Source organism: Sciurus vulgaris (genome assembly GCF_902686455.1).
Source record: "Sciurus vulgaris genome assembly, chromosome: 13".
Classification (NCBI taxonomy): Eukaryota; Metazoa; Chordata; class Mammalia; order Rodentia; family Sciuridae; genus Sciurus; species Sciurus vulgaris.
The window spans coordinates 96,590,492-96,613,402 of record NC_136474.1 but is presented as its reverse complement, the minus strand read 5'-3'; the positions used below and the strand labels follow the sequence as shown (position 1 = coordinate 96,613,402).

Below are 22,911 nucleotides of genomic sequence, written 5' to 3'. Positions count from 1 at the left end.
ATGAAACTACTACGACAATCAAGATAATGACCAAAGACAAGCAGTACCCCCAAGGACTCCAGTAGCTGCCTCCTGCTCACCCTTCCCCAAGCCACCACTCATCTGCTTTGTCACTATATATTAGTTAGCATTTTCTGGGAATTTATGTACATGCAAACACACAGTATGTACCTTCTCTTGTCAGGCCTTTCTCTCAGCACAGGGATCTTGTGGCTCACCTACACTGCTGAGGGCATACGTACTTCATTTCTTGTCCTTGTTGGATACCTTCATTGTATGGATACACCACGGTCTGCTTATCCATTTGTCCACTGAAGGGTATCTGAGTCATTGTAACTTTGGTTACAATAAATAAGCCTGCTAAAAATCTTCTTATGTAAGTCACCATATGTACACATATTTCCTGTTGTTTTAGATGAGTTCCCAAAAGTGGGATGGCTGGGGAATAAGGCAGACATATCTTTAACTTTGTGAGAAACTGCCAAACTATTTTCCAAAGAGGCTGAAGCACCTAGATTCACCTAGATCTGGAGAGGCCAGCTGCTCAGATCTTCACCAGCATCTGGTGTGCTCAGCAGTTCCCTGTGGCACTTCTCTATGGGTGGTGAGGCTCTTTCCATGTGCTTACTGACCACACTGTCATACTCTTTGGTGAATGATATGCTGAAATCTTTATCTTTTTAATTTATTATTTTCTTGAGAATCATGTCTGAGGGTTCTATAATCCTTTATACACCATGTGATCTGCACACATTTTCTCCCCGTCTGTGAATTTGTCTTTCCCTTCTCTTCCCGGCCAGTTGGTTGGTCAGTCCTTGCTTCCCTCCTCCTCTCCTTTGTTCTTGCTTCCTTAGCATTATTTTTGCAGTTCGGGGGTGAAACCCAGTACCTCACATATATAGGTGAACACTCTACTACTGAGCAATATCCCCAGTTTTCTCACTGCTTTTTTCAAGAACATTAATTACTGCTTTATAAAGTTTTCAATATACAATTTTTCAAGATTTTTGTTTTATGAATCAGCTATTGCTGTCAAAACAAAGAAATCTTTGGTAATCCAAAATGAAGGTATTTCCTATGATTTCATCTAGATTTTATACTTCTTTAAATTTCTATAGATGTTATGGAGTATGGCTCAAAGATTACTTTTTCTGATCATCCACTGCCTATGGATATCTGTTCCAATACCAAGTGATAAAAGACTAAGTTGTACTTATAACATTATAAGAAGTCCATGTCACCTATTTTAAATAAAAAATTGTGTTCTTTCTCAGTCTTATTTGACTATTTTCAGACTTTTGAATTTCTATACAAAATTTTAAATCTATCATTTCCTCTAAAGAAAATAAAATTATGGGATTTGCATACATCCGTGTGAAAGGAATTGAAATCTTGATCTTAACAATATCGAATCTTCTGAAACATGAACATGGAACAGCTCTCTATTTAGGTCGTAAATTTCTCACAGGAGTGTTACGAGGTTTCTACAGTAGGAGTTTTAAACATTTTTTCCTGGATTTAACTCTGAATATGATACTTTGTTTGAAAATATTTGACAAATATAAGCACAGGTATATTTCTGAATTCCTTTCTGCTCCATTGATTTATCTGTCCACTTTCATGCCAATAAAATATTATTATAATTATGATAGCTGTATGATAAGACTTCAACTTAATAAAAAAACTTCTACTGTTAATAAAATGACTCTAAGTAGTCAAGCAATTCATAGAATTTTAATTATGCAAATTCACAAACATATTCTGATGCCTCCATTCCATCTAAACATCTATAAAAGTTTTGGCATCATAATTCACTGCCATCTTGTTCACCATACCACCCTTGGCAAACATCTTTGTTCTATCCAGAGGTATATCTGAATTTGAAAGGTATCTGAAGATTGCAAAAGAGTGACATTATGGACTCTACTGACTATGTCAGTGGTGCAGATGAAAGATCTAGGATCTTCAAACTTAATTTTCTTAGGTTGGGAGTTGAATAATCTCTTTTTAAAAAATGTGTTTAATGTGGCTTATTTCAGATGAACATTCATGGCAGTTTTATGTGATACAATTTAAATTTAAAAGCAACACATTTGTAGAAGAATGTCACTGTCCTTCTTTATAATTCAAATAATTTGAGGTTCATATTTGCTAGCATTATATTGTTGTAAACTACAAATTGTCACATCATATTTACCTTGACACCATCATAGGTTAAATTGTGTGATACTGAAATATTTTAAATTATACACAGGCTGGCAGGGAAAACAGAATGCAACAAAAGCATTATGTTATCCAAAATACTATGCTGAGGAAGGCTCACACTATCTGACCTCTCGACAGGGTAAGAATCCCACTTCAACTTTAACAAACTACAGTTAATTATATCTGTACAGTATTTTGCTACACATTCAATACTTTTTTCTCTGACATGCAATTGAGTAGGGTGATTTCTTCAGGAAAAAAACAAACACTGCAGAAACACAGGAGTTTCTTGTTTGTTAGTCTCAATACACAATCAAAATGTACACCCAACTTCAAGACTCGAAAAGTTTTAAAGAAAATCTTACACATTTGAAATAAGCACTTCACTTTGCTAAGTATTTGTTAACTATTTGAAATAAGTAATAGTGTATGAAGAGGTAGGTACATAATTGTGCTAAGAAAGAGTTTCCAATGAAGGACTGACTAGAAAAAGTGCTTCTGAATTTCTTGCCATTCCAAAGCCAGAGAGATGAATACACCTGAGTAACATATCAACAACTCAAATAACATTGTCTGCAAGGCAAAAGGGCTACTGGGAGACAGCCTTATCAAAAAAGTAGAATGAGTTTCCCACCTTCTTATTTTCCTTTACATAAGACAACAGAACTTCACTGCTTACAACACTGTATTGCTTTACATATAATCTCAGCTAATGTAACCACCTAGGAGTACTTTGCCCCTTTCTATCAGTATCCTGATAGAAAAGTACAAGAAAGAGCAGGGACTTCAGAATAGCTCCTCACCACAGTATGGTGTCCTTTTGTGTGTCAACCATCTGTCAGACTGGCTGCCATGTCTCCAGGAAATCACACTTAGCATTCCTTTGGGTGGGCTGGGTTATTAAGCTGGCCAGGACTCTTCAACTGCTTGTGAGGACTGGCTTCTGTGCCCTTGAATCAAGGGTCTCTGACAGGTGATAAAAGTAAATCTCAGAATGGAAGATGTTTGTGTCAGCCCCCTAGACAGTCTGTATTGCAGTAGGGAATTATTTACGCCATTTGGAACACTTTGGATACCTATCCCTTTCCAAGTTGATTGTAATTTGCGTGGGTACTTTGTGGTAAAAAAGTAAACCACGTCAAAGTGGGACATATCAGAGAAATACAGATTTCAAAGCACCATTTAAGCGTAGCCTTGGGGAATAAAAAGTTGTATGTTGCCGGAACATTTTAAATCCAGCATAAAAGCTAAGTGCCTAGACTGAGTTGTACGGGGCTGTTTGTTGACACCAACAGTCTGAAGAACTGACTTTGGTATTAAAGAATCATGTTTGATTTGTGCCAGAGAGGCAGATAAATGCCAAAAAGACAGATACCTCTGTCTGTGAGACATTGTCCTATATGGTATAAAGTTAATAGCAAAGTAATAAGGAGCCTCTGGACCTGACATAAAATATAAAGTTGTGCTGGCTCAATGCAGGTTTCTTGATCGATCCATCAGCTAGAAGGCCTATGATCACAGCACTGCTGTCTGCACTGTGGGGCAGAGAGGGACAATACCCAGCGGCAGAGGTGGAGAGTGGGAGTCTGCTGTCCCCTGGGGCCATAGCAGAGCAAACAGGGAGAAATACGGGACATTTAAATCATAATACTTTGAGTACCAGTAAACTAAAAACATTGTGAGTAGAAATCCTAATGAGCACACTACTTCTGCACACATTTCCACCTACTCCACGGCAGTGGTCAAGGACAACTGCCGTCAGTTGGGCATCTCCTGGCATCTCACACCAAATCCTTAAGTCAGGGAGTTAAAATAATGCATGCACAGGTGGCTCCTGGAAACTTACAATGAAATTTTATGCGTTTAAAGTACATCTATGTTTCCAACATTATGCTAGAAGCTGGAAATTTCCCTTTGACACAACAGTTCTTATTCCACATAGAAATTTGAATCAAAAATGTGCAAGATCTAAAAGCAGTGATGGGCATTCATTTTCACTGTTCCTACAAATACTGTCCTGGGCACTAAAGCTGCCTATACCCATTCAACACAGCATTTCCAGAATCATATGTACCATAAATAACACATTTTACACACTTTAATTTCATGCCATTCAGAGTGTGACTGCCAAACTCAACCATTCTCATGTACAAAAAGAAAAGTACAACACTTAGTTATCACTGTGTTACCAAATGTCTTAATTTATAATTATGAAAATAATTACTTATAAAACCCATTTAATTACACAAAGTAGGAAACAAATTTGAGAAACATTTAACACTTCTCATTTGTAAGTGTTCATAGTCAAGGAATCTATTTTATTTTGTTCAATCACCAAGAATGTACATTATCGGAGGAGGGGGAGATTACCTTCAATGACCATGATTATCTCTTATGTTGTTCCTTTGTTCCCATTAATAATCAATATCAAGGATAACTTCAATCACATTAACTCACGGACAGACTGACCAATAGGAGGGTAGGCAGGCAGGCAGGCAGAGAGGCAGAAGGGAACGGGGCAGACACATATATAAGTAGGCAGGTGGGTAGGGGGTGTGAGCTGGGGGAGAGGATGGAGAACCACCAACACAGGCTCCCCAGGTCCCACCCAGGAGGCTCATGTAGCATCTTGCTGTCAGAGAAGATAGCCTCATACATCTGGGCTTGGGGAGCCAGACTGCTGGGATTTTTTTTTATTTTTTATTTTTTTCCTTCTCCTATTTAATATGAATTTACTGAGGATATCTGATAGCTGAAATATGTAACACATCAACTTTTTAAATATAGATAAGTAGATAATTTAAAATCTTACAATATTTAAACAGAATTTTTTATAGGTCCTCAAATACACAGATTTTACAGAAATTAAACAAAAGAAACTGATGAGGTCAAGAATGGTGGCTGGGATATCGGACACAGTGCTCTCTCTCTCTGCAGACTGGGTACTGACCTGTGTGCTGCCGGCGGTGCTTGGTGAGGGCGTGTCTGGTCCCACCGGCAAAGCCGCAGAGGTCACACAGAAACGACTTCTCGCCTGTTGCAACAATAAACAGATGAGGGACTGCGGAGGTCACAGATCATTAAAACATATCTATCAAGGCTTTCAGGGTTACTAATTCCTCCAATCAAATGTTTCCATGTAAATATGTCAAATGGGAATGAAATTACCACTGCGGTTTATTGACTGTGATAAAATCTGAAAAGCACCACTGAACATAATTACATACTTGTCAGACCCATAAAAATTAGCTTTATTATCAATGGAATGGTTTTGTACAACTTCATTTCTGGTAGATGTCTTCCAGATGGGGCTGCTTTATGCACTTGAACAGTTTTTATGCATATCCTGATTTTTTACAATTCCCATACATCTGGCCTTTCTGGGCTAAGTAAAGATTGCTTGGAATAGTTAATATACAGTATATACGATTCTGCTTAAATAAAACATATTGAATTTTCTAACAACTTAAGAATACTGAATTGTTTTTACAGATTCTATTTGGGTCTTCTTTAATCACTTCCTACTTAATAATATGAATTAAATGGTTTCCCTGAACATACTGAAGATCCTGAGCAACAATGAAATCTACATTACTCAGTACCAATAGCAATTCAATGCTTTTTATGCTTCTCAAACTTTCATGACACAAAAAAGGAAGTCTAGGGATTGCTAAAGAAATACTATAAAAATTCATACTATTCATCTTTAATGATAGCTTTGGACTTGAAACCTCTGCAACAATTAAAGACAGATTTGGCAGATGTAGTAATGTTAAAAGTGGTAAAAATGCTCATTTTTTTAAGCATTTTTTACACAAGCTAATATCTTGCCCTACAGTTTATAAATACAATATATCTTTCTTCTGTTGCTTATTTAGGCAGTAACGTCTGGCCAGCTAGGCAGTTCATCCCACAAGACTCACAAAGAAGGGCAAAACGGAATAAAAATGCTAACCTTGGAGAGATTCAGTGAAATTATAAAATACTTTTCCAGAAATAAAATAAATCATTTGTATCTATATTTACTCCCTTTACTCACTTAGACATTTAATGCAACAAGTCTTTTCTGGGTATGTCCACATCAGCCTGCTTTGTTCTATAGTTTTGGTGCATCACAACGGAGATTTAGCTTGCCACATTAGGGGAAACTGAAATTGCCTTTGTAAGGTCAGAATAAATAGTAAACACAGAAAGGCAGAATAACTGTGGTAATCAAAAAGTATTTCCATTACTTGAGAGCACTATTGGCTTTTCTAAACTAAAAGAACACTTATTAATAAAGAGACCTTTAACAAAAATGTTTACTCCTATTTACCAATGCTATGTTAAATTGTTTATTACTCAAAAAATGAAGCTGAATTACATATTTTTACTGTCCTCACTTTCTTTTTTCGAGGTTAAGTCTATTTCCTGGCATTATTATTTCATCGTAGACAAAACAGAGTAGATGGGCTGTGAAGAATGAAGTGTGATTATAATCACTCATTTAATCATCTAATCAATCTGAAATATAAATCTTTCTAACTAGCTCTTGTATCAATTAAATAACACCGAAGTAGACTTTTTGTTATTCCCCAAAGACAATTTGCTTGTTGATATTAGCATACTATTCTATGTTGAGGCAAAAATGTTGGGTCCAATGTATTCATTGCCCCAGCTTTCTGGGCTCTCTTGTGTGTACTGGAAGAAACATGCATTCCCACAGGTGCAGAAACTAGGGAAGGCACCCACGTGGGGCATGCGGTGTTCACTACATTCAGGCACAGGCATACGCACACGCATTCTGTGCTGTGTGTAGCAGGTATGCTGGTGTGTGCATCCAACTGTCACGCTTTCTAAACAAAAATGAGTATTCTTATTGCTTTTAAATTCAAGAACTTCCTTTCTGTCATTTATTAACTTCTTTGTGACTTACATCTTTCTTATAAAATAAAAATAAATGTAAGGATAGAAAAATCTTCATAGGATTTACATTCTAGTTATATATATATACACACACACACACACGCACACACACGCACACATATATATATATATATAAAACACATGTATATGTATGCTGCATATATTACTTTCTAGTCCTGCCCCTATTTTAAGATATATATGTATATAGACACAAGGAAAAATTATTCATTTTCCATGTGATTTGATTCTAGATACATTAGTGACCTTGATTTTTTGATGTGTAGGATTTTATTTAGGATGCTAGTCTCCAATGTATTGTATGTCATATTTACCTTGGTGGTTTGATTTGTTTTTCATTCTAAATTCAATTTTCACTTGCTCTGGGGGGGAGTTAGGATTAAACATTGGGCACCAGAATATTTTTTGAGAAAATAAGAAAGAGCTAAGTGCACTATTTTACTCAATAACGAGGGGGTCATTAGCATGCTATATTTTTATTTTGGAGATTGAATAGGAGGTTTCTTTTCGTAACAACTTGAATTAGTTTCAAGTGTGCCATTTTGCATTCAGATGTAGAAAGACACGGAAACCAATCCTTTATTTTCTATTAGAAAACAGCCACTGTCCCCTCTCTCTCATTATGGTGCAGACTACAAGACCTAACAACAAAAATCCATATTATTGATCCAGCCAAGTCTCCACAATTATTCTTTAGAAGGAAACGCCGACGATAAATTACATCTGCACTGGCTTTTCATCTGCTGCTCGATATAAGTGATCTCTCAGGGCAGTCTGGAGACCTTAAATCGTCAACACCCTTGTCAAGGAAGCTAAGGAGGCCTAGGCTTCCCACAAACTGCTTGAGAAGAACTTTTAACCTATAATTTCTAACAATAATATAGGATTCTTGGTAATCAGAAGAACATTTGAGAATGCTGATTAATTATTATTCTTTTCACTGAAATAAAATACATTCAGAGGTGTAAAGAAGATGACAAAAATACCAAATAGTTCACAGTAATATAGTTATACTGACATAAAGAAAGCACTCAGATATAAGCATATAAGGAAGTTTTAGGCCCACTTTACTAAGACAAAGAGAAACAAGTGATAAACATAGCATGTAACAACAGCACACAAAGGGAGATAGATAGTGATGGAGGCCTAACCCTGCATCTTCAGTACCATGTTCAATAGAGATGTGTTCTCAACACTGTTTTTGCTATCAATTTGTTTAAATTCCACAGGGTCCTTTCTATGTTTTGATGCAAAATTTATGTTACTTTAGTCCTTTTTTTTTTATATACTTTTGAAAAAAAAATACAGTAGTTCAATACAGAATAGTCTCTATGTGTTATCAATCTATGTGTTAGATTTGACAGCATTCTTTCCTAAAGAATGGTATTAACTTATTTAAAATTTTTAAATGGTAAGTAAAACCAAGACTCAATATTATTCAAATATATTATAGAACCTAGATTATATCTGTAATAAAATAGAAGACTAGTTCTTTTTGAAAACTTAATATCCCAAATGATCCTTGATAAAAATCACATCTAAAATGATGTGGTAATACACATACTCACACACAAGCACTCCATAAATGAGGTTCCAGATATGAACCTATGCGTGCACACACATGCGCACGCACACGCTCTCTAAAATGTAACTTTAAAGCTATTCCGAGTATTACTAAAAGGCAGTAAGTGGTATCATACCTTTTCAAATGCAATTACTACATCTCAAGTAAATTCTATGACTAAGACAGTTCCCTTCTGCCCAGCCTATGGGACAGAAGGGGCGTGGCACACCTGTGTGCGTCCTGTAGTGGTCTTTCATCGCAGAGGCTGTGAGGAATGAGTAATGACATGTGGGCCAGGTACACTTAAATGGCTTTTCTCCTGTGTGGAGCTTCATGTGGTTGTTCAGAGCCCACTTCTCTGTGAAACTTCTATCACATAAGTGACATGTAAATTTCCTGCATGAAAAACAGAGAGAACAATGTAAATACAACCTGCACATGAACATCAAAGGCCCCCGGTGGACCCTGGGTAACCCTAGAGTGTGGCGCGCACACGGCCTGTGTGAGGAGAACTGCAGGCCTGGTCTGTCATGTCTGTATAACCAGGCATTGATTTTTCTGTCGAGGCCTGGCACTTCAGCCATTTATTCTCTGCTTTGCGGTTGGGCCCAACGGGTTTGAAAAATTCTGTTACAGTCCAGTCACCCCTGAGGCAAAAGTGAGAATAGATTTCACCTGTACAGGCCCACACCACTTATCCAGGGCATAGGCTGTCAGAGCAAAGGCTAAATGAAATGCTATCCATACTCCACCACTCAGACAAGCCCTGCTGCCTGCCAGGCGGGGGCGGGTGCTGCTGCAGCCACGCCGCACCTCAAACACCCAGCCGCCCACACCACCAGGTCCAGAGAGAACAGGGAGCCCCCCTGGCTCCCTGATTGAGGGGCCCTTTGGGTTACCATCCTGGTACAAACAAAAGGTCCTTTGATAAAGGCAAAAACATTTGAACGGTAGATTTTTATATAAAGAGTCTCTGACAGAAAGAAACTACAATTATTTCCTATGCTGGGGGGAGGTGACTGAAAAGAATCAATCAGTATTTATGTAATAAAATATTTCAGGTTCCAAGTTCAGTTTCAGCTTTTAAGCTTCTGAGACACTTAATAATAAGGGAAATGTGGTGGACCATAAACAAAATATTTAATGACTCCTCTGGTTGATCTTATTATCTCTTTTCAAAAACTTATAAAGTTATCACTAAAAATTACTTTTCATATCTAATAGTATGGGTTTAAAACAATCCCTGTGACAATGAAGATACTCAGTAATTAATAGGGGATAATGAAAAAATCAAATACAAGCAAATTAAAATTCAATAATCAAAATTAAAACATTTGAATAAGTTGACAGACATCATGCCAGGGCAGTTCACATTGACCATATTCAAGTACACTATACATTTAGCCAGTTAATACAATTAAAAATATGAAAGATAATAGTACTTGTATCTTAAGTTATGAATGAAGAGTTCTAGAAAGAGAATATACTTCCATAAAAGCTTTAATCAAGCCTTTACAAATTTCCTAAGCCTCATTAGGGCAGATAAAGAATCCCTGCTCCAAATAGAACACTTCTCAATTTTGGGGTCAATGTGGATTACTTTAACAAATAAAACATTCAGGCTTATTATTAAGAACCAAATTATGAACTGCCTTTTATAAAAATCTCTCATTATGTATATTTATAAAGTAAGATCTTAAATGAAATAGAAGCATTGATAAATATTTTAGAAATGCCATATTGTAAGTGCTTCATTAATAGTAAATTGGTAATTTATTTATCTCTATAATGTACATGAAGAGACACTATATTTACATCCATTAACACAGACTGATTTTTAAATAAATATATCATTCGATCATTGCTTACTGGTACTAGAGAATGACAAATATAACTAAATACTTTGAAATGCACTGTAAAAAAAAAAAAATCATGTCCGTATATCTCTTTGGCAGGTCTTCATGCATTTAACATTTCAAAACCATGACAGGGATCTTATTTCCAAGATAAATTCCCCTATCTACTTATTTCTTCATGTATTTATTGTGAATCTAACCTTCTCCTAAAAGAAATAAATAAGGAGGTTAAGTAGATGCTATCTTTTAACAAATAGTTTCTCCAGACTGTATTACAACTTCATGAATGACAAAATAAATCCCTCATTTTTAAATCTACCATGATGTACATTTAACAAAATTACATCTATGAAACCTCAATATAAGTACTCTATTATTCATATGTAATAAAAATGTTAAACTCTAGCTCAGTGCCTGTCATAAAACAACAAAAGCCAGATAACAAAGAACCAAGACCACTACTGGACTTTCAGAAAACCTCATATGTTTTACAATCTGCTTTATGAAAATAAATAAGTTCACCCACTGGCAGCTTGAAAAGAATTGGAAATACTACCAATGTAAACTGTCTTTATAAAGATTAAGACCTACTTATCGATGGGATGTCTCCTGGAATTACAGAAGGTCTGAGCCTCAAATATTCTAAAATATTTGCTTTCACTCAACATCAGTGGGGATTCTGTCATCTCCCAAGGGACCCTGGCTTTCCTGGGGCTTGGAGGAAGTCCTCCTGAGATATCTCCAGGAGACACCAAGAGCTAAAACCAAGGAGTGTCAGTGTGTGCTCTGGATGGTCTTCAGAAGCACCTGACCCTCTGCCACTGCATGAACATTGTCTGGAGAGTACAGAAGACTCAAGGAAAATTACAGGATACTAAGGGAGAAAAACTGTTCACAAAGATAGACGACACCAGAAAAAACTGTAAAAGCCATCATAAATTTAAAACAAGGGCAATAATGGGGCAGGGCCGATTAGAGGCTTCCCAGAGGGGCCTTTAATTTAAACTTTAAAAGAGAGGTGATAACTGGAAATGTAGAGCCAGCAGGAGGAATTCCAATCACAGGAAATGCCCCCTAGTTGGGAGGAAGGGCATTGACAGCACCCTGCCCACTGTGACTCCACACTGCCTGCAGCTTCCTGAGTGAAGCCAACACCACCCATCAGGGATGGGGCAAAGCCCTATGACTCAGGGTGTGAAATTAAAGGTGATAAAATATTTTCTGTCTGCCTGATAGATATTTCTTGCTTAACTGAATTTGCAATAAAAAGAGGTTTACTTTGCAAAAATAAGCAAGTTGAGAAAGTTTTTTAGAAGGTCGGTTGAGGATGTACAAAGGTAATTAATGGGCAATCATTCAGAGATTACAGCCTGGGAGGGTAAGTAACACAAGCACATGAAAGAACACCATGGCACCTGGTTCCCCCTACCAGTAAGGACAGCAGAGGGCCTGGTGCTCAGTTGGGCTGTGAGTGATTTTAGACCACCTGGATGAAATGAGCTATGATGAACAGTTTAGGTTCTCCCCTAATCTCACAGACTTCAGAATCAGAACTCAAGATGTGGACATCACAGTGACAGGAGTCATTCAGGTTGATCACACCTCCCAGTTTTCCAACATTTGGTCTTTTCTCCTTCCTGGACACTTGTGTTGATTCACAAATGGTGGTCTATCTCGCACACAAAGGAATGCAGGGTTGCACCTACGGCAGAGATCTATGTGCACAAACAACAGTCATGCTTTTTATATTTGCTTCAAATTCCTTTGGGATTGTAAGCTTTTGAGACTGAATTCTAAACTTTTAAACATTCATAAATTCATATTTAAAAAAAAAATAGCGTGATAACACTACAGAGGCATGAGAAACAAGCTCAGGAGAATGTCTTTTCTGAGCAAAGAAACCAGCTCCCTTGTGGATGGCAGTGGCTCAGCTCCTAGCTTCTTCACATCTGCTTTATGTTTACTGAAGTACACCCACCAAGCAGGGCTATCAGGTCTGGAATTTAAAAGGGCCAGGTTGTTACCTCCCCTTCCCTTCCCTCAGGCTTCACTAGATGTATTTACTAGCTAGACACAAAGAGACTGAAAAAGTTTCAAAAGGAAACAAAATCACATGCCAAAGAAATCAAAATGATACAAGATTTCTCACCAACCACCTAGCTAATCAGAAGACAATGTAGGAATGACTAGTGAATTTTGAGGGAAATGATTTCAATCGTATGATGTCAGACATAACACCTTTAGCAAATCCAACCAAGAGGTGTTTTCATCATGGAGTTCCTGGGATTGAGATGTCTAGGATGCCAACACTGTTTGAAATAAAGCTCTTTTTTGTTTGTGGGAAGCTTTCGGCTAAAAGTTAAAACTTTTAGTTCAAATGTATAAGGATTCCTAAATTAAACAGGGGTTCCTAAATAAAATTGAAGCACTTTTCTGGTGCTTCTGTTATGAGAGGGTTCTCTACTCAGTGCTACTTGTGCTGTGTTTCCTTAGCACTCCTGTCAACCTGGAGTGGCCCTGGGTGTCATGCCTGCTATCCTCGGGGGCAGAGGTACAGGGCAAGAGGGTTTAGCAAGTGCCAAGGAACTTCTTCGGAAAGTCTCTTGTTTTCAAAGTAGAAGTCACACACTCAAGATTTAAATCTACATCTCCAGCTTTGAAGAAAAAATACTAAATAGTCCCACTGTCAGTTATATAACAAACACTGGAAATTCTCCTCTGGTGGTACTAGGTATCATGGACAAAGTTAGGACAAAGAAAAAGTAAAGAGCTGAATTATGATTATATTAATAACAGCACTGTCTTTATAGAGATTTTGGTCTTAAGTCTTTGTTAAAGCATTTGCCTGCTTTTAAATGTCTAAATGGCAGACAAGGTATATCAGTTACATCAATATAACATTTATAATTTTATCTTTTCATATTGTAAGTATCATAAAATGAATTTTATACTTGTCTCTTTCAAATTACATAATTATTTAAAAAATTAAAATTCTAGTAGGTAGATTATTCATTTTATTAGAAACTTGAATGAAAAACCTGCATACAGCCAAACTATATATATAGATATAAGCATTCTGAAAAAACGCTATTAATTTATTTTTAAAAAGAGTTAAGGTAAGAAATGTCATTAATGTATTTCTATATTGTTTCCTAATCTGTACAATACAAAATGATTTTGAAATATCATCACTTTAGCTATGCTTTTTAAATTGAGCCTGTTCTACCTCTGAATTTTATTTCAGAACGTCTAATCTATCTAGTTTAAGTTAGATGCAGAAGTACTGGCGATTGAACCCACAGGCCTCTACCACTAAGCCACATTCCCAGTCCTTTCTTTGATTTAATTTTGACAGGTTCTCACTCAATTGCCCAGGCTGGCCTTGAACTTGCCATTCTCTTGCCTTAGCCTCCCATGTAGCTAGGATTATTGTTGTGTGTTACTCTGCATGGTTCCATTGACAAACACTTGCACAAGTACAGACACGTAAAATAAATGTTCTTGATTAACATTTAAACAATCATAAGACAAGGAGTAGGCAAATGAGTTGAATCAAACTGAAATATCCTCATGATGTGAAAATGAATTAACTAAGGCTACCTATATCTTTTAAAATCCTACAAATGTAATTGCTTTAAAAAACAAGTGTAAGATTATATCATATATAATTTTAAATAATCAATATTAAATATATAAACATGAAACCCATGTGCAGAAGAACACACAATATCATTTAAGGACACTGCTAACACCTGATGTGAGGTTCAGGAAGCAGACTGGTACAGTGACAATTACAGCCTTAACTCTTTGTCATATTTAAAAAGAAGGATTCTGAAATAAATATGACTATAATTAACATCATCCAAACTGTTTTTTTTTTTAATTTTCATAATTCAAAGTCAGTATTTTAATTAAATAAACAACATTCCTTATCTCCTCCACATTACACCTTGGAACATTCTTGCTAAATTAATAAATCACACAAAAGCATATCTATAAGAAGTATACCAACAAGCAATTCAGGGTGTCACAAATGAAACATTCATAAACGAGTAGGCTACACTTTGTGAAAATATTTAAAAAGTTATGCAAGCACTATCTTTTGAAACTGACATAAAGGTATTGATTCACTGAAAATAGTTATTGTAAAATAAAATGATATTAAAAAATTTAATTGATAGGTATTGCTGCTCTTTGTGAATAATCAATATAGAAGTGTACAAGCAAAGGAAGGTTTATATGATTTCTAGCAAGACAACCTAATGTACTAACGAATGTTTCAACAATTTCTAAGTTACTCGAACACTACCAATGCACAATTTTCTTTGGAATAAAAGCTTCTTTTTAATGATTATAATTTAATAATTATTTAATAATACACTAAGAGATAGAAGGAAAATGATGTGGTCTTTGCCCAGTAGAGTTACCATGCAAGTTTCTGTAGAGCTGCAGATAGAACTGAGCGTGAATCACTTTCTTGAACAGGGGCAGAGAAAGACAACCATGAAGAGCAACTGCAATGTTCCCTTAATACACAGAAGAAACTTGTATTTAAAAAGTATCCTGAGTACCCCAAAGGATAACAAAGAAAGTTGAAGAAGTTCAAGAAAGTCCTCCACAATAACAAATTCAGTATCTGCAAGCATCACACTTGTGAGGTGCTTTTCACGTTTCTGGCCCAAGAAACAACTAAGTAAAAATATACAATATTGCCTTTAGACATAAAGCATTATTTCATATGATATAGGTACTAAAACCACAACAGATATCTCAATATTATTCCAGAGTAATCCTGTTCATCTCTTTTCTATGTAGTTTCAAAGTACTAAACAAATTTAAATGAACACCCAACTTTAATTTAGGTAGAAAATGAAAAATTGCAATTTTCTATAAATTGAATGAACAAAAGGCACAACAATAGCTAAAGAGCAATGATTATATTAAGAAATTTAGTGACATAAATGATCATCTACTTGAGAATATGTGTACATAAAGGCCTCAATGAAGGAAACTAAGAGTTTTCCATGAAAATATTGATGTCTAGAGTATTTACATTAGGCTAGATTTTGAAAGTTGCCTATTTCATATTACATAAAAACATGAGCATAATTTATATCAAGTAGTCACAAAAACCTAAAATTAGTAAAGTCTCCTTTCCTAAATTCAACCCTGGAGACTCCAGAGAAGCTTCCAGAGGAGAAGTGGGAAGTTCCCTCAAGGGCACACAGCTCACTAGGGAGCTTGCACTGAAGCCAAGAGTCTCCAGTGCCATCTTGCCTTGAACAGGTGATAATTAGCCCAATTAACAGACTAGATCCTTTTAACTAGCTGGAGAAGAAATTTAACCTCAATCATGCTGAAGCCTATCATTTTTAAACCTCTTAACAACAGGTGGATTACAAAAACTGTGAAATATATTTTTCTACTTTTCAATTCAAGGGTTGAAGATGTTTTTGTCAAAATAATTTCTGAGAGGAGTATCAAGCAGAATATTAATGTCAGGCCACCTCAGGCCAATAAGAACCAAGATAATGACTCACTCTACAGAAAGACATGTGAGGACTACAAGTGCTGTGCCCTAAATGATTTGAATTTGTCTTTAAAACCTCATTCCCATGAAATTTTTCATTGTAAAAGAGACCATAAACTCTGCTCTAGCCATCACCATCATATATCATATTAGTTGGAATTTTCCCCATTACATCACAAAAACTCAGCAGCACAGCAGCATCTCAGATCAGGGGCGGGAAACCCTCTGTGTAAGAACCAGATGGTCAACACTCTCAGCTCTGAGGCCATGAGGTCTTTGACACAACTACATACCTCTGCCAAGGTAGCACAAAAGAAACAGAAGACAGTGCATAAACAAATTAGTGTGGCTGTGTTCCAATAAAGCTTTATTTACAAAAGCAGGCACTGTGGCTGATCTGAACTTCAGGCTATAGTTTGCCATTTCCTGCCTCAAAAGACAGGTCTTCCTGTCTTCCACTTCCACTCTCCAAATACCCCAATCTACAAATAGTAAAAGAAACCAAATTCAATGCTGCTGGTAAACGAAGGTCTATTAAACCCCTTTCTTAGGATGTAAGAAGTGATTTTTCCCTAAAATAGTTCAAGTTTCTTACAGACTTTAAAATACCAACATGCAGAGAACAGGTGGAAGAAATTATACTATATATGAGATTCATTCCAGTCACAGGCTGCCCTGTCCTTTTGAAAGCCACCCTTTGCCACTGTATCACAGGATGGAGGGCTGGGAAGTAGAAACGATTTTAACTAACCATAGAAGTCAAGTACTAGAAAACAAGACATGCATTAACAGTCCACAGTTCTCTAGTCTGGAATAAATGAAATTTTATGACTTCAAGTTAGATGTGAAAAAACTGGATTTAGGTACGGAAAGTTAAAACAGTAGTTACAAATACAGGATAATATTAATGTGTAAATAATGTATAAGAGCATTTCTTTTACATCGCTGCTATTACCGACATATATAAGATAACAAATGCATTCCAATAGCTTATGTTTATCCCAAAGGCCTTGACAAGCTTTCAACCTTTGGACATTTCTAATGGAATCCTAACAATCTCTAAATTACTATACTTCTACTTCTATAATAATGAATAAAAAATGAATGTATTAGGACGTACTGTGTGTCTAGTAATGATCCATGTTACGTACAAACCTTTAAATAAACAAAAGACATCTATTTCTCCCTATAAGGAGACTGTGACTCAATGATCAGCACTAATGTCTGTAAAATCATGAGAACACAAAATCATCACACAATGGGGGACTCTGTTTAAAAAAAAAAAAAGTTTAAAAAAAAAAAAGATGTACAGGATAAAAAATCTAAATGAAAATAGAAACACTGGAAAAGCCTTCTAGGAAAAGATAAGGATTCAGATGAGTCTGGTGGTCAGAGTTGACTCCCTCAGCGCAAACAGCAGCAAAAACAAGCTCAGAGTTAAAAGTGGGAAGAGGCAGTGAGGTCCCACCTGCAAGTGGCAAGCCAATCACAGGATGGGGTGCAAGTGTGAACCACAGGACACAGAAAGTCAAGCATATTTAGCAGTCAAATTCAATGGTCTTGATTGGCAGAAGGAACAACCACTCTCTTTCTGTTCTTTCCTATCTGTCCTCAGTTCATGCTCTTTATAATTATTTATCATTTTGTAAAGAATTACATACATGTGATCAAACAGAGAGAACACAGGCACATAACCTACAGCTATGTGCATGCCTAGAAGAAAACCTGCTGTGACAATGCTCTCAACCTGAGATTTAGGATGGGATCACTTTTACCTTTGGCCAAGTAACGTACAACCTTCCAGACAGTGTTTAGTGATAGCCAGGAGAGCTATGTGTCAAGTCATATGCTTATGCATGCTACACAAATGTTATTTCAGAGTGCTGAGAACCTGTTATTTGCAGGTCAGCAAAAAAAAAAAAAAAAAAAGTTTTACTAACTGCAATGATGACACTACTTTAACAGTTACAGTATTAAAACAAAATAGCAAATATGACTAAAATATATTTAAACAATATGCCCCCAAACAGGCTTACAGAGAGAAAAGTACAAATAAAAAACAAATGACCACAATATCAACTCTAGGACCATTATTTTCTTTTCAATTTTAGTATATTAAGCAGGTACAGTACATTAATGAACAAAACCTGTCCCAATGCAAATAGCTTACCCTAGTCCAAACTCATCAGAAAACTATGAATCATACAGAATTTGTAAAGTCATAGTAAGGACATTATTCTATAGGGTTACATTAGTATATGAAGAAACTGTCTCAATATTACTGTATAAAATCATACTAGAACAAAAAATCATTATAGGAAAATATCATACATCTGCACAGAATAAATTATTCCAATCCCCATTTTCTAATAATAAAATTGATCTTTTATTCCTGGTATGTATTCAGGTCAATCTCTCTAAAAACTCTTAGGAATAGGATACCTCCTCATTTTACATCACAATATAGATTTCTAGTATCCTATAAATATATATCAAGAGAACTATCTATTTCACAACTGTTAAAAACAATAATAGTAAGAAGCCACAGTTTCTCAGCAGTAATCCCTGCCAGCTCCAATTCTCCAATAACAATCTATTGGCCACTTTTTTCCCCCCATGGTACTGGGGATTGAACCCAGAGATGCTTTACCACTGAGCAAAATCCCAGCCCAGATCTTCTTATTTATTTTAAGACAGGGTCTCACCAAGTTGCTGAGGCTGGCCTCAAACTTGAAACTCTCCTCCCTCTGCCTCCCGAGTAGCTGGGATGACAAGTGTGTGCAATTGTGCCTGGCTCTTTTGGACATTTTAAAAGTAGTTTTCTGTGCAAAATTAATAAGCCATGGACAACATGGCTGACCATACAGTAGTGTTTGGATAATATTGATAATGAGATTTAAATTTGTTACTAGGATAACCCTTTTAAGAACCATTAGCCAATGTCACATAGTCAGCTGACTGCTGTATGTCAGTTAAGGGACAGTAATCATCACTGTTTACCCAAAAAGGGACTTCATACAGGATTTAAATATATTATCAATTAAATTTCAATGACTGAAGTAATATTTTTACCAAACAATTTTAAGCTGTGTACTAAAAATAATCTATACATGTTCTTTCTCTAGAAAAATAGCTTTATAATATCAGAACCTCTTCCACAGGTCCATGCACCTTACGGACCATCAAATATTGTATGTTTGCAATTTTTCTCTGGTCCTGGTATCTATTATGGATATAGAATTTCTATAAATTTGAATATATCAGCCAGGTTTAGAATATACTGCCTCTCTGATGATGACTGTATGATTTGCTAGAGGTAAGAAAAGAAGCTTTTCCAAACTTAGACATTTCATTGTCTTGAACTTTGTTATCATTTAGGCCTTCTAGCATGTCAGGATGATCTAAGGAACCATTTGAGCTCAAGGTAAGATTAGCTAGAAGGGTTGAGATGTATTGCCCAGTAATCTCAGAGTTCAGTACAAAATTGACCCTTTCTGAGACCTTAGTCCAACAAGCAGCAGTTACATTCCATTTCTAGAGTAAATATCCTGGGGGCATATGTTCACCAGAGCATCACCAATACTCAGTTGTAGTCTGGTAAACTAATTCAATGCAGACAATTTAGAACCTGATAGGATCACATCTTGCTTTAAATCATAATATTCTGATGTACAGATACATGGAAAGATCAGTGATAGAGATTTGATTTGTCCCTTTATGAATTATAAATCCAATGGAAAATGCAAAAATCGGTTAACATAAAAGGAAGGTTTTAGGTTTTAAAGTAACTGTGATCCAACTGAGGTTAAATTGTTCCTAAAATATTAGCAGTCTCTAGTCCGTTTCTGATACATGCCTCCACTGTGCAATGAGTAAGAGAGAGAGACCTGCAACAAAACACAAGTAGAACCAGAGAACGCGAACGGGTACATTTAAGGCACACGTGGATGGGGAAACAGAATGACCCTAAGTGGAAGGCAAAGACACAATACGAATTTAGTTTCCTTTCAATACAAAAGAGCATTGCTTATTTTAAAAGCTGGATGTCTGCAGTTATGGGTTCTTTTTTTCTCAAAATGGATTCAAAGTTTTAATCTACTTCCATAAATTTTAAATGATTGGGAAAGGCTAAATTTACATAGATATCTATATAAACATCAAATGTAGATCATTTACACTAATTTTTCCAAATCTTCGACACCTCAAACAAAAGAACACATGGAATAACATTATCATTTATTACACACCTTGTAACACTTGAAATATTATACTAAATTTCCTTAGCATGTAATTAGGCGCATAAAAGCCAACTGGAAGGATACTAGTGATAAAATATTCATACTGGGCCTAAGTATAGAACTGGTGAAACTAAAAGAATTAACTGAAGCTATCAAAATGTGGTAACAATTTTAAAAAGACTTTAAATTATGGCCTGGTAAAGAATCAAAAAGAAAATCAAAGAGCTTGCTAGTTTGGACTTTATGATAAAATGAAAACAAAACCACTTAACTTTATACTGCTAATCTTCTCATTAAAGATTTTCAAGCTGAAATGAATTAAAGTCCAAGAAAGTATTTTACTTAAGGTAATAACAACTCTTTGGGCCCTGAGCAGGAACAGCAGTGAAAGTTACAGGAGGGTCAGATACCACTGAGACTGAACACTGGTTATACACCTGGCCAGTTGCCTCAGCAGAGTCTTGGGTAACTAGAGCAAATAAGCAAGGTAAACTAGGAAAGGATGTTACCCAGAGGACTCAAGTCCTGGGAAGGGACCCAGTATTTGAGGCTGTCCTTCAGCATTATAGCTGATAGCAAATCACAATGCTATTCGCTACAATCAGAGGATCCTCTGCATGCAAGGACATAGCTTTAGATGCTCAATAATACAAAGGTGTCACCAGACCATGGAGACCAGAACAGCTCTCCCATTAGCATTAGCACTGCTTTATATTTCATTTTAACCCTAGAATACACAAGAATCCTCATGTCATAGTGAACTTACCTGCCATTCACAGCTGACACACTGCGATCTCTCAACCACTGATTTTTGAATTATTTTCTACTCTCATGTTACTCCCCCCCCCCCCCACGTACACACATTCTACAAATATTTCTAGACAATTCAAGGAAATCTGCATTGATCTTTAATTTTTTGATAACGATGAGATATTGTTCTGATAAACAACATTCCCCATGACATATTTAAAACTGAGAATCAGGCTGCTGGAATGAAGCCACATCACTGAAGTCCAAGGAGTCCTATTTTGACATCACTAAGTTGATGTGATGTTGCTGGGTTGGCTAGTCTTTCAGCCTTACTTTGTGTGCATTTCAGTCTAAATTTCTACATAGGTCAGTCAAGTTGGAATAAATTATCTCCAAAATACAACTCAAAATCCAAAACCACCTACTGTTCTCATTTCCACTAGGTTTAGACTGAATTCAGTACTAAGATAAGGAGTAATGTAGCACGACTCCTAGACTTGTGAAGACATGCTATCAAAAAGGGCAGAGGCTACAGCAGCAGAAGAAAGATGATTTGGAGGAAGAGTAAATCCAGTCATCTGGCTGCGTCCCAACCAACTGGCATGACTGGGGAGAAACTCTACCTCAGTTCCTACGTTTCTGCAGTTCATACACAGGCAATGGATGTAACTGAATCATTCTCTGGAACAAAAAGATCCGACTTCAGGAGACAGAAGGTTGAATACTTTTTCATCTTTTCACTTGTTCAAGACAGTGAAAGAAACAAAAGTAACACACCAAATAAATTATGCTGTCAGGTATAGCATTAAGTACAGGTATGGGAAGGTGATAGAATAATAACTGCAAAAGACTACAGAAACTTCAGCAGTCAACATTCAGTATTAGCTACTGAAATGCTATATGGTTAGTAGATGCTCAATTAATCAATGAATTAAAAAACTCTCAACTACAATGGAGAGATTTGGATAGTGGAAAACATAATTGTTTTATTGCTAAAACATATTGCTTTGGATAAAACAGACCTTGTGCTTCACTTCTGTCTGAAAAATCTTAAATAAAAATATGGTAGCAATATAAAGAATGAAGTGGTTTTGTTTTCTTTTTACCATAAAGTCTAAATGAGCAGCCAGATGAATAAAAGGAGAGCAATAATGTACATATAACCAGAAGATAAAACTCCATTGGAGATTATTTGATGATACTCACAAAGATTTGCTTGAGAGCTAAGGACTAAAGTAAGTGAGAAGACAGAAGAGACACTGTCCTCATTTCTACAAAGTATCTGATGGAATATTTAAAGACCCATGATGTAGACTTCCAAATGTTTCTAATATTTTGCATAATAATGTTTATAACAATGTCTATATCTAACATTATTAAAAATAACATGCAATGAAACACTAAGGAATATGTATAGTAACCTAGAAGCAGTATTTCAAATAAAAGACCAGGTGAAAGGTAATTAGGAAAATTTCCAATGGGGAGCAATAACTGAAATAAATAATCATAAATAAATAAATGAGAATAGCTCATTTTAATTATTATCAAGCTAACAATTCCTGGATCAAATGCTAACTTACACATATGTAAACACGGATCTGAAGGATGAAGTAGAAAAACTTCATAACTCAGTTACTGAACCTTAGGTTAACCTGAAATTTGGGCAGTTTGACAGTGACAAAATCAATTAAAATCAACTATGTGATGCCAACAACATGTACTTACTAAATAATTGAAAGTGCTATATAATTTAAACATTGGTAGGCAAGCAAAATACAGATGACTGCAACATTACAACTGCAAAAAATGAGCTGAAATACAATGATTTATCTATTCCGTAAGGTT

General features: G+C 36.0%; 1 protein-coding gene across 8 annotated transcripts in view; it reads right to left on the bottom strand.

Annotated features, from left to right (window-relative positions):
- ZNF407 (zinc finger protein 407) overlaps positions 1 to 22,911 on the bottom strand; it is a 432,266-nt gene that overhangs the window by 158,107 nt on the left and 251,248 nt on the right. For all 8 annotated transcript variants that reach the window (XM_079109133.1, XM_079109139.1, XM_079109136.1 and 5 more), the window contains 2 exons: positions 8,922 to 9,088; positions 5,156 to 5,239 (listed from right to left, as the gene is read on the bottom strand). In XM_079109133.1, the coding sequence (XP_078965259.1) occupies positions 5,156 to 5,239; positions 8,922 to 9,088 (251 nt within the window). The remainder of the gene's footprint in view (positions 1 to 5,155; positions 5,240 to 8,921; positions 9,089 to 22,911) is intronic.